The sequence below is a fragment of the Trachurus japonicus genome, chromosome 10, assembly GCF_045865225.1.
Source record: "Trachurus japonicus isolate A0001 chromosome 10, Traja_1.0".
Taxonomy (NCBI): domain Eukaryota; kingdom Metazoa; phylum Chordata; class Actinopteri; order Carangiformes; family Carangidae; genus Trachurus; species Trachurus japonicus.
Genome location: NC_140916.1, coordinates 37,511,801 through 37,524,868, shown reverse-complemented (window position 1 = coordinate 37,524,868; position 13,068 = coordinate 37,511,801). Strand labels below are relative to the sequence as shown.

At 42.0% G+C, this 13,068-nt stretch overlaps 1 protein-coding gene across 7 annotated transcripts in view; it reads right to left on the bottom strand.

Annotated features, from left to right (window-relative positions):
- uvssa (UV-stimulated scaffold protein A) overlaps positions 1-13,068 on the bottom strand; it is a 74,647-nt gene that overhangs the window by 54,091 nt on the left and 7,488 nt on the right. For 4 of the 7 annotated variants that reach the window (XM_085788626.1, XM_085788625.1, XM_085788628.1 and 1 more), the window contains 4 exons: positions 12,284-12,404; positions 9,825-10,400; positions 6,292-6,401; positions 3,307-3,438 (listed from right to left, as the gene is read on the bottom strand). In XM_085788626.1, coding sequence (XP_085644752.1) covers positions 3,307-3,438; positions 6,292-6,401; positions 9,825-10,400; positions 12,284-12,404 — 939 coding nt within the window. The remainder of the gene's footprint in view (positions 1-3,306; positions 3,439-6,291; positions 6,402-9,824; positions 10,401-12,283; positions 12,405-13,068) is intronic. The other 3 variants (XM_085788627.1, XM_085788630.1, XM_085788631.1) reach the window with 1 other exon arrangement.

Genomic DNA, 13,068 nt, shown 5'->3' with positions numbered 1-13,068 from the left:
CGGCAACTCTACATTGAAAATTAATGTAAATGGCGCGATGACACGCGATTCAGGCGGAGGCGGCGCGAATGGAGCGTCTGGTGCGATGAGACGCGGCGCGAATGAAGCAGTGCGTCTGGAGCGTCTAGAGCGGCGCGAATAAAGTTGAAAATATTGAACTTTTCAGGCGGCATCGCGCCGTGACATCCAATCAGCGACGAGTTCAAGCCGACGACGTCACTTCTCTGTACGGTTGTTTACACTCAGAACAACATGAAGGAGAAGCTGATTGTATATGAGCTGTGTGTGGGCACCGCTGCCGTCTTCTACACAGAGTGGACAAAAAAAAAAAACACACACACACACACACACACACACACACAGTGAACCCAGACAGGACGGCGGTGGTTTTCTGGTGTTTCTGAGACTTGTACAGCAGTAGTACAGTGCAGCAACAGTGGTGATATCAGCCACGATTGACGTGGAAAGAGAGCGGGTTGAGACCGGTTTTCAAATTAACGGGCGGAGCGTCTAGCGCGAATGAGGCGATGGACGCGAATGATCCAAAATGACCAAGCGGCGCAAATGAAGCGTCTGGCGCGATTATATTCGCGTCTATCGCGTTCGGTGTGAACGCCGCTTTAGACATCTGGGGGCCCGTTTCAATATTTCATATGAGGCCCTACCCTGTTAAACATAAAATGATTTTCCAGCTATGTGCCCATGTGTCGCTGATGCTTTAAACCCTGAAAGGACGCAGTAAACGCACTATCCATGCATCCCAGGTACGCACAACACATTAAGTGTTAAAATCACTATCAGGGCAAGAAACCAGGACTTAACAGAAAAAACGAGGACTGAAGTTGGTTTTCATCAAAAAGCAAAATCATTATGTACATTTTCAGACATGAACAGGAATCTTAACACAGTCAAAACCTACAGGCTTTAACAATATTCTGAATTTAAATTGGCAACAAAAGTAATGAGAGCAAAGTGCTCCGCGTTATTTCAGCACCACGACCACAGACAAGGAAAGGACGAGACATGCGGACAGACAGACGTCTACAGGCGCTGATCCTGTCGGTGCTGCGGTGCTGGAGCAGCAGACAGACAGCTGTCTCCTCCATTATTACAATCTGTAAATAAGCTGCCAATAATATCACATTTTAGTTGTGCTCTGGCTGTGTTTTATTTCTCTGTTAAGTTAGGACGTACTCATAGATCGCCTGTTTGGAGGCATTTTAACCCGAGGAAAAAAAGGAAAGAGGAGGAAAGTGATTGACAGACGTCAATCATCAGGTTACGCAACTGGGCGCACGTCAGGAGGAAAGCAGGAAAAACAAAAGGACATTAGAAACGCTAAGAGAAAAGGAATAATACTGGGAGAAGGAAAACGAGGGTCTATTGATAGTTTGCGGGCCGTTTTCAAAGGTAAGCCTACGTTGTTATTGATATTTCCTGCCGTATTATTAATTAGGAGCGATTACCGTCGCGGTGTGGCATGACACGCGCATCAGTGGTTGTAGAGCGGATCAGGGGTCGAGTGTGTGACCGCATGGTGGACAGAGCTGTTTGTGTGTGTGTGTGTGTGTGTGTATATAAGGTGAAACCTATGAATTATTGTACTGTCTTTTACTTGGTGGCTGGCAGCTGGGGGCCCCCCTGGTGGCTGGGGCCCGTTTCAATTGAAACGGTTGAAACATAGGTAAGGCCGCCTATGATTTGGACTGCCGTACAAACATGGCAGCGCAAGATGGCGACACTCTCTAAAGCAAGACCCTTGCTATATGTATACAAGAAGAATTATAAGGCTATGAATACCGAACAAATGTTATTTTATAGCGATTATACACTTATATATATTCACGGGTAGTATATTCAGATTTTGCCAATAAACTTCGCCAATTATTACACACTGGACCTTTAAGACAGTATAGAAAAGAGTGTCCAAACACAGCACAGACTCCTGTCCTATAGCCTATCTAGTGCTGTATTGTTGTGACATGAACAGATGATAGTTCATCCGTTAGAGTTGAAATGCTGAAGCTTTATGCAACACTAGGCTGTGACAACAGGGACAATATACAGTCCAGGCCAAAAGTTTGGACACACCTTCTTATTCAATGTGTTTCCTTTATTCTCACTGAAGGCACCAAAACTATGAATGAACACATGTGGAATTAAAGCAGATATCAGTGGAATGTTTTTGTTAATATAAGTCCTAAATAGTCCTATTTTCCGTCAGCAATCACTTACATGAAGTATTTCAGCCTAAACACGAGTCTCTCCGTCACTCTGCTCTGCTGTAACCCGAGGAGAAAATTTTCCTTGTGGGATACAAGTGTTATCCAATGAGGGGAGAGAACGGCATGAAGGGCTGTGTGTGCAGCCAAGGGATGCGCGTGAATGTGGTGACGTAGCACGAGGACCAATTGATGCCTGACAAGGGCGGGGGCTGCTAACTCATGGTGCGTTCAAGGAAACTCGTACTTTGTGTTTTTCCTTCCTGTGAAGTCATACCAGTTCGATCTGGTACGAGTTCACGGGTCGGAAGTTACGAGTGGCCGTTATAGGGAACTTTCACAGACAACAGGACGGTAAAAACACGAGCTACGGGTTACCTGGAACGCTACCAAGTCGTAGTTGTGACTTGAAGCTGTAACTTACGGTTTCAAAAGCCTGCCTTGAACACAGCATTAGCCGAAACGGCCGTGCCACTGATAACTGCTTTAACAAAACAGTGTGAAATAACTGAAAACATGTCTTTTCTTCTTTGTCTTCTCTTTCTTCTTTTCTTCCTCCTCCTCTTCTATCTATCTCTGCCCCCACCAGTTCTAGTTTCTTCAAAGTAGCCCCCCTTTGCTCTGATTACTGCTTTGCACACTCTTGGCATTCTCTTGATGAGCTTCAAGAGGTGAACCTTCAACCTGACCTGAACATGGTTTTCACTTCACAGGTGTCAGTGTTGCCTTGTCAGGTTCATTAGTGGAATTTCAGTGAGAATCTACAATGTAAATAGTCATGAAAATAAAGGAAATGCATTGAGTGTGTCCAAACTTTTGGCCTGTACATCTCTTTGTCCACACAGGAAGAGTTTATCATTTCAGAGCACTTTGGTAACAGCTGATTACAGTGATATGTCTGTCGTGTCGTTTTAAACCCATCAAATACAACATGTCTGTGCTATTCATTTCAGACAGTCAGCCGAGGGATACAGGAGGTGCTTTGCCTTTATGAACCTGTTTGAAAACCTACAGTTGTGTTACCACTGGTTGTTTCAACTGGGACCAAACTCTCCCCTGAGCTGTGGAACCGAGAGGAACTCACCACTCTGCGCCGCCGCCTGGTCTTGTAGTCGATGTGAAGCTCTTTGTGTTTCTGCAGTGCAGCTTCCAGAGAACTCTTCAGGTCCAGCGCTCTCCTCAGTAGCTGCTGGTCTGCTCCGGCCTTAGTGAACACCTGGACACACACACACACACACACACATTGGTTAGCAGCAGTGGCGTGCACAGACTTTTTGAACGGCAGGGGCGAAAAAAAGGGCACACATATAGCGCGTCCTCACCACTGAAGAGGGCACTTTAGCACACGTTTTGGCTCCAAGAGGGCACTTTAGCACACGTTTTGGCTTTTAGAGGGCACTTTAGCACGCTTTTTGGCCTTTAAAGGGCACTTTAGCACGCGTTTTGGCTTTTAAAGGTCACTTTAGCACGCGTTTTGGCTTTTAGAAGGTACTTTAGCACACGTTTTGGCTCCAAGAGGGCACTTTAGCACACGTTTTGGCTTTTAGAGGGCACTTTAGCACACGTTTTGGCTTTTAGAGGGCACTTTAGCACACGTTTTGGCTCCAAGAGGGCACTTTAGCACATGTTTTGGCTCCAAGAGGGCACTTTAGCACACGTTTTGGCTTTTAGAGGGCACTTTAGCACATGTTTTGGCTCCAAGAGGGCACTTTAGCACACGTTTTGGCTTTTAGAGGGCACTTTAGCACACGTTTTGGCCCCCATGAGGTCACTTTAGCATGCGTTTTGGCTTCCAAGAGGGCACTTTAAGGCGTGTTTTGGCTCCCGGGGGCACTTTAGGGGGGGCGACTGCCCCCCTTGCCCCCCCCTCCCCCAGTGTACAACAATACGATAAAAGCATACTAAAAACATGTGTCGTATTTTAAAATGTAATATTGCCAATTTTCGCCATATTAGACACTCGTTGACAACAGATGCTGCTAAGACATATTTAAATGCGATGATTCTATCCTACATCCAGTATTGTATATCAATAATCTTGGTCACAGGCAAATAAAACTGTGTTAAACACTGTAAGATCACTCTACAGGCAGGAAACCACGGTATTACCATCACTGCAACATATAATACTCTCTAAATATAAGCTCTTGAGTTTTGACAACCTAATCAAATTCTGTGATATTCGACTGGTTCACAAGATAATACACAACGCAGCCCCTCCCCCTCTGAAAAATTTTGTACAGCTCCGCTCCGAGTCGACAATTAGAGTCTCAAGATCGGTATCCAGGGGTGACTGCATTATCCCCAGTAGTCTAATCTTTGTATGACTGATTTATTCTGTGTAAGACCCTGACTAATACTCATAGTACACTGTAAAAACTCTACATCTTTCCAAGAATATTTGTCTTATTTCTTGTCCAAATGTCTCATTTCTAGTCAAAACTAATCTCTTTCCACTTAAAATAAGACTCATTACCTAAAAATTTTAGATAATTTTCACTTAAATTCACAATAAATAGAAAAATCTGCCAGTGAAAGTAAGTTTTTTGTGCTTGTAATAAGAAAGAAAAACTTGCTCCACTATCAGATTTTTTCTACTTATTCCAAGTGAAAATCTGCTTGAAAGAAGTAAAAAGTGTCTAAAAACAAGCTACTTTTAATATGATGTGTCTTATTTTAAGTATAATGAGATTTGTTTTGACTAGAAATGACATTTTGACTAGAAATAAGACAAATATTCTTGCTAAGATACTTGAGTTTTTGCAGTGTAATGCTGCATTAGCATCAAAACAAAGAAGGCTAAATAAAAAATGATAATACATACGTAGTCTAAGAAAAAAAAAGGAAAAGTTAGGGGGAGGGGCCCACTTTAGCATTCTTTAAGGGGGGCCCTGCAACGGCCCTGTTCCCATGCGACACTCCTCCTTTGCACAATCTGTCTTTTCATGGACAGCCATCAAAGAATGGAACAAGCTGCCTGAAACCCTGAAAAGCAGATCAAACTATTTAAATTTCTCTCATTATCTAAAGGGACAACGAGGAGTTTCTATTTGGTTATAAAAAGTCTCATATTAATGTGGATGAATCTCCGTTACCACTTGTTAATGGTCCATTGTAGATAAATCTATGGTTTTGTCTCTATGGTTATTTTGTTATTATTAGTGGTGGTGGAAATGCTGGGCGAGCCGACCAGCGTTTCTTTACTTTCAGTTTCGTGGCGAGTCATGAGAATAACGCCGCCGAATCTCCGTTTATGGTGGGAACTACGACGGTATGTGATCGTCTTCCAACCTCTGACTTTAATTCTTGATGAATGAAAACATGAGTCTGTCTTGCGCCGGTCAAAGAATTTCACGGTGCGGAGGCTCATAAATGTAGTGAGAAAACACTTCACTTTAACAAAACTCCTCGTTGTCCCTTTAAAACAATGGCTTCTGGAGAACCAAAGTTGCCAGCATGTTTAAAAGCAGGGCACTTGTTACTGTTAGTCTCTTAAAAAAATGTATCTTAGTATTTCTCAATGCACCCAATCCGTGGAATTATCTTAAAATCTTATGGAATATGAATTGTGGAACTCTAAAATGTTTTATGTATATTTGTATCTTGTAAGACTTAGCTTTTCTCTCCATTGATCATATAGGATAGGGTACACCTCTCTCAGGTGTGTTGCACTTTGGTCTTTTTAGATGTGGAAACTGTTGTTTTTGTATTGTCTATGTGCTGTGTACTGTCTATTTGTGTATCACTCTTGTATAGTAGTTTGTGGTCTGTGTTTTCTTGTCTGTTTGTTATATGTTACATGTTGGGACTGCAGATGGAAATGAGCTGTGAGCTAAATCTGGTGCAACCATCTTTTCATTTTCAGTAAATGATTAATGTCATTGCACAATGTCCCCTAAATAAACTAATAATATATATATATTGTGAGTAAAAAAACATTATTGATACAGTATTATTTATTATTTCAGTGTATCAGTGTTTTACTGTTCAGACTGTTCTACCCACCACATGCCTCCACGTGAACATTTGGTACCATAGTAACAGATGGGAGCTCCGTGCGGTCACTGACCTGAACCCAGCCCTGCACGGTTGGTAGATGTTTGGTTGTTATCAGTTTGTGGAGGTCTATTACCGTGGAAACCACTGCCTCATTATCTTCTGTCTCCTGCAAATGCAAACCTGAAAGAGGAAAACGGAATTAAAGGAAAGACAAATAAACATTTTACTGATACAGCTGGCTAATAAAAACAAGTCTCATCCCTGGTGAAGAGTTCTACAACATTTTACTGTATTTAAATCAGATTTAGCAGTCTAGGAGTCTGATTATCCTCAAAAGTGGTTTGCACAAGTATCACAAAGTTCTGCACTTAAAGGGATACTTCACCCAAAATCGATAATTCACCAATTTTCTACTCACTGTCATGCCAAAGAAGGGTTTGGAGTTGTTGTTGTAGCAGTAGCTCCCAGTGGTTGATGTTTGTGCACATGCGCGAGATTTGCTGCGAGATGTTCGCTCATCGTTGTAAACCATTGGATGTTTGATGTAAACACGGAAGAACATCTCGCAGCAAATCTACAACAGAGCCACTGGGAGCTACTGCCACAACAAGGCTAAAAACACAGATCAAATTCATTTTTTCCAAACAACTTTTTCATGTCGCAGCTTCAGGACACTTGGGTCAGTACGGACGAGCACTGGTTTAAGAGCCTAAAGGGGTCTAAATCAGGGGTCTCCAACCTTTTTTCCTCTGAGAGCTACTGTTACAAAATGAAAATGGCAGAGAACTACTCATGTTTTATAATATATATTAATTCTTTACACAGTGTTTCTCACTCTTCATGGAAATAGTCTGTTTTTAGCCTCTACCATACTGATAACTGAAATGATTACTGTCAGGTATTGTCCCTCCTCTATTAAATATGAATCACAGGACACGTCTGTTCTGATGATACAAGTCAGTGGTGCTGAAATGTGTGTTTTATCTTCTATAAAACACATTCTACATCTGGGGACAGAGCTCCATGGGAAACAGTAGGAGAGGAACAGCTGGACAGGGAACCGGGATTTGATACAACATCGACCAGCACTGAGAGCTGGTAGCACGTCGCTGTAGGAGAAGCAGAGCTGATTGGTCGGTTCTTATCACATGACATGCAGTTCGCTTGCTGCCTCCCAAAAAGTTGAGATTTTGGACATGCAGACATGCATTACAGTTTTTCTCAATTGCTAAAACACTAAACTCTGTTGTCTGAACCAAATTCTCAGTTTCCTGAACCCACTGATTGAATCAGTCTCTTCTTTTGGCAAAACCATCAGCACTTTTCACCTGTTTAGACTTTAACAACTCACCAACACATTTTCATTGTGATGCACCTGTGTTGCATAATGCTGAGCACAGGTGGCAAAAGTCAAACACAACTAAAGCACAAGTTTCACCGGTTGAACACAACAACTCAAAATTGATCACACTTGTGTCTAATGATGTGAGGGAACAAATATAAACCAGTTGAGGATGAAGTCCTGTGGTCTGATCCAGTACAGAGAAATGATGCTGTGGCTGAGTTACTGCACTTCTCATTTCTATATTTTTGTACTTTATTTTTACGTAGGTTTACTGCATACAAGTACTAAAGGCACAAGATTTCTGTTTGTTTTTGTATTGTACAAGTACTACGTGTAAAATGCACAGGATTTCTGGTTTTTGTACTTCTTTTCTTTTTTACTATGTATAAGTGCTAAATGCACAGGTTTTTTGTTTTGCAAGAGGAGAAGATGAGAGACGACAGGGTGAAGGAAGAGAGGATGAGGGAGGGAGGGAGGGATGAACTGGGAAGACAAAAGAAGAAGGAAGGAAAAGGGGATGAAATGGACGTGGGGAGGGAAGGAGGAGGGTGAAAGAAAGGGAAGGAGAGAAGTGCTACAGTGTAAATGCACAGGTTTTTTGTTTTGCAACATGCATTTAGCTACAGTGAACAATAAACATTTATTTCTACAGCTTAATGTGCTGAGCGTTGTGTTTTCTATTTTTCTATGTAGTGTTTAGTGACTGCTCAGTAGTGGTTTTAATTCTGATTGACTCGGGGCACGATCTGACAACATAGTTCAGTTTTGGGCACCAGATTGAACTGTTTTGAGGTGAAAGTTTGGTTTTGCAAGAAGAGTCTGAGGTTTTGTGAATGTAGCTTGAAAATTGGGGTTTGTGTTCACAGTTTAGAGAAAAGGAGAGAAGCTTTCGAGAAATGTGTCTTAGGAATCGAGAAAAACTGTAAAAACAGTCGTGACGCACCGTCTGCCTCCGCTACGGCTTCACTTTGGTTGTGAACACACATGACGCACGTCTACACGTTACATCTGAACGGCCCCATATGTGTGTGTGTGCATGCTGCTCTCCAACACGCCACTAATGCCGCCCACAGAGAGACTTCTGTGTCTGCACTAGTACAGAGCTGAAGTCTGAGCAGCTCTGACCTACAAAACCATGAGGTGTCTGTCACTCAGATATGTCACATGAGTAAGTGTCAGTGTGATGTGATCAGTCAGTCAAGTCTCCAGCATGTACTGTAGTGGATCCATGACCTGAGGAACTACAGAGCGTTAGAGGGATAGTTCACCCAAAATTGAAATTTCACTCATTATCTCCTCCCCCTCATGTGGACTGAGGGCTGGGAGAAGTTTCAGAGTCAGTGCATGTCCATATAACGGTTGCAAATGGATACCAACTGTCTTCATAACAAAAAGACACACCAAAAAACATCCAGATACCTCCATGCTGCTCGTATGTAATGTCCCTCTTGTATTGAAGCCAGGGCCGTTGTATAGGGGAGAAAGGTGATGATAACTCTAGGGGCCCAGCGCCCAGTAGGGCCACAAAAACCCCAGTAGTCTAATCTTTGTATGACTGAATTATTCTGCATAAGACCCTGACTGATCATACGTAGTAATGCTGCATTAGCATCAAAACAAAGTAGGCTAAATAAGAAATGATAATACATAGGTAGGTAGTCTATGAAAAAAAGGGGAAAAGTCAGGGGGCAGGGGCCCACTTCAGGGGGCCCAGAATTCCTAGCAACGGCCCTGATTGAAGCCCCGAAATGCGAAAATTGTCCGAAAAAAAAAATTAAATAAATCTATATTTCTAGCTTGTTTGTAGTGGAAGCTCCTCCTCCTGGTTCGTCCAAATTTGACGAACCGGGAAGAGGAGCTTCGAGAAGCTTCCGCTACAAACAAGCTAGAAATATAGACTTATTTAATTTTTTTCTGGACAATTTCGCATTTCTAGGCTTCAATACGAGACGGACATTACATACGAGCAGCATGGAGGTATTTGGATGTTTTTTGGATGTTTTTTGGTGTGTCTTTTTGTTACGAAGACAGTTGGTATCCATTTGCAACCGTCATATGGACATGCACTGCTACGCCGAGACCCCCTGTAACTCAGAGAAGCCACGGAGGACTCTGAAACTTCTCCCAGCCCTTAGTCCACATGAGGGGGAGGAGATATAATGAGATAATGAAATTTCAATTTTGGGTGAACTATCCCTTTAATGAAGTTCCTAATAGTGATCATAGTGTGTATCTGTGTGTGTAGCTGCTCCACTCACCAGGACTGAGGTTCAGGTCCAGATTGTAGGCGTGAGAGATGAGCCCCGAGTTCCTGATGAATAAGTCTTCATCAATACACTCCTCCTCCTCCTCCTCCTCCTCCTCCTCTTCTTCACTACTTCCCTCTTCACCTTCTTCCTGCTCTCTCTTCTCCTGTCCTTCCCCCTTCTCTTCTCCATCTCTCCTCCTCTCTTTGTCCTCATCCTCCTCCCTGTCATCTTCAAAACCTTTCTCCTTCTTCCCCTTCCCCTTCTTCCCCTTTCCCTCTTCTCTGTCTTCTCTTCTCTTTCCTCCCCTCTTCTCCGACATTTCTTTCTCTTTCTCATCTTCCTTCTTTTCTGTGCCACAGCTGGTGTTTTCTTCCCCGCCGCTCCCCTCTCCCTCTCCCTCTCCCTCTCTCCTGTCGTCCCCCAGGTCTCTGCTGCAGCAGGGCTGTTCGTCATCTGCAGGACGGCGGTTGGCTGGTCTGCGGTTTGGGGCTGTGCTGTTTGAGCCTGAGAGGCCAAACTCAGGGAAAAGCAGCTTCATGCACGACTCCATCTCCGTCAGCGTGGCCTCAATCTCCTGCTGGGACTCTGACAAACACACATGATTTACTATATCAGAAGTCTTGTGGAAAGTGTTTGAACTTTAAATATGTGAAAATGAAATTGCATTATGGTCCGCTGCATTATGATGCCAGTGGGGAAAAAAATGTTTGGAGTGTTTTTATGTCTCAAAATAGACTAAATAAACATTATCTAAAGAAATTTTTAAAAATTATTTATTTTTGGAAGTTTTTGGGATGTGTTGCCTGTAGGCGACATTGTACCATTACGGTTCATCATCTACTGTATTAGAAACACCGACCAGTCTCTGTAGACTTTCACCTTCACTGGCCTCATCCTCATCCTCATCCACATTCTCATTCTCATCTTCCTCATCATCATCATAATAGCCTGATGTTTACTTTACTGCATCCAAAATCACATTTATTAAGGATAAAAAACTAAATTATGATGAATTATATGTTTTTGAACATTATATTTACACCTAAACACACACTACCATAGTCTCATAATGTAATATTGATTCCATAATGGTCCACTGTCGCCTCAAGGCAACGTTGCAATTTTCTATAATGGTACGTTGTTGCTTTGGGGCAACAGGTGCATTTTAACAAGTTTCCATTATTTAATAAGTAAATAAATTGAATGGAACTATTAAAAATTAAACTTTACTAATCTATTGGTGTAAATATATTTTTTTCCAGATGAAAAAAGGGCCAGGAAGTTACTGGATGTTTTCAGACCGTTTTAGTGGAGCAAAATGGCAAACCTGTTTCCTTTGAAAAAGTCTGCAAAAAGGGTTTCAGTGGCTTCTTGAAAGTCATGTGATAAATTAAAGCATTGTTATTGGTTCTCTAAGGTCTCCTCTCTTTTTTAAAGTATTACAGCATTAAATGGGATGAATTGTGGAGATGTGACAGGCCAGAAAGTGGTTTGTTGCCTGAGGGCAACATGGTACCATAGAGGGTTAAAACTAAAAAGTTGTTGTGTATCCATAAACATGAAGAATTTAATCTTTGAAGTAAATAATGATGCTGTTACACTTTAACCAACAACACAGTGACTTCATGGTCTATCATTTTCATATCACTGTAACACCAGGACCCTCATCCTGTTCCTCTAAGGTCCACAATACCTGGACCATCAGCACATGTTTTAACTGTCTGGTCTTAAAGGGATAGTAGCATTTTTTTTAAAGTGTGGTTGTATGATCTACAAATAGCCCCTAAGTACTTTAATTGCAGTAGAAGACTCTCTGCACTCCTCCCGTTAGCAACGCCAGCCCATAATAGCCCTGCCCAGAGATTTACAACATACAGTGTTGTGAACAGACCCAAAGAAACGGCCTATTTTCACGGCCTAAAAGAGGTTTTACCTGAAAAAAAATTCACAGTTCCATTGTATAATATCATTTTTATATAATTATATATTTTTCCAGCTTCAAAGTGCAGGAAAAACACAGTTTTTATTTGGACCTAACCAACTGCTGATCGGCGGGCGCTAACCCTGGGCGGAGGGATACGTGAGTTGGTTAGATCCAAATAAAAACTGTGTTTTTCCTGCACTTTGAAGGGCTGGAAAAAATTATATTATAGCGAACAATGGAACTAACTGTATTTTTTGTTTCAGGTAAAACCTCTTTTAGGCCGTGAAAATAGGCCGTTTCTTTGGGTCTGTTCACAACACTGTATGTTGTAAATCTCTGGGCAGGGCTATTATGGGCTGGCGTTGCTAACGGGAGGAGTGCAGAGAGTCTTCTACTGCAATTAAAGTACTTAGGGGCTATTTGTAGATCACACAACCCCACTTTAAAAAAAAAAAATGCTACTATCCCTTTAATAGATGACAGAATCATGGAGAAGCCTCAGTTTAGCATAAATGTATCTGATGATCACAGATGTGGTGTTTACCCTCCATTTCTCTGCAGGCTGCCTCCACCCTCTCCTTATATATCCTCTCCATCTTCCTCTGTCTCTCCTCCTCTCTCCGCCGCTCCGCCACCGTCCGGGCCTCGGCATCCTGGAAGTCCACCTGACCACACGGACACGGCTCACATCACAACATGGAACTCAACATGGGAAGCACTGTTCATGCAGACAGGAAGTATTGGTTTAATGCAGAGAAGACTGGCCTTCACCTCATAGCGTTGGCAATTTTTCGACTAATTATTTTCAATTTTTCTGTCTATTTGTTTTTCCTCCTGTTTTTCGGAGTAATTTTTTTTTTTTTATATGACTTAACAAGATGTCAAAATCCCGTGAGAAGCTCCCACCTGCAGGCAGGGCCGTTGTATAGGGGAGAAAGGTGATGATAACTCTAGGGGCCCAGCGCCCAGTGGGGCCCATAAAAAACCCCAGTAGTCTAATCTTTGTATGACTGATTTATTCTGTGTAAGACCCTGACTAATACTCATAGTACACTGTAAAAACTCAACATCTTTCCAAGAATATTTGTCTTATTTCTTGTCCAAATGTCTCATTTCTAGTCAAAACTAATCTCTTTCCACTTAAAATAAGACTCATTACCTAAAAATTAACTTGTTTTTAGATCATTTTCACTTAAATTCACAATAAATAGAAAAATCTGCCAGTGAAAGAAAGTTTTTTGTGCTTGTAATAAGGAAGAAAAACTTGCTCCACTATCAGATTTTTTCTACTTATTCCAAGTGAAAATATGCTTGAAAGAAGTAAAAAGT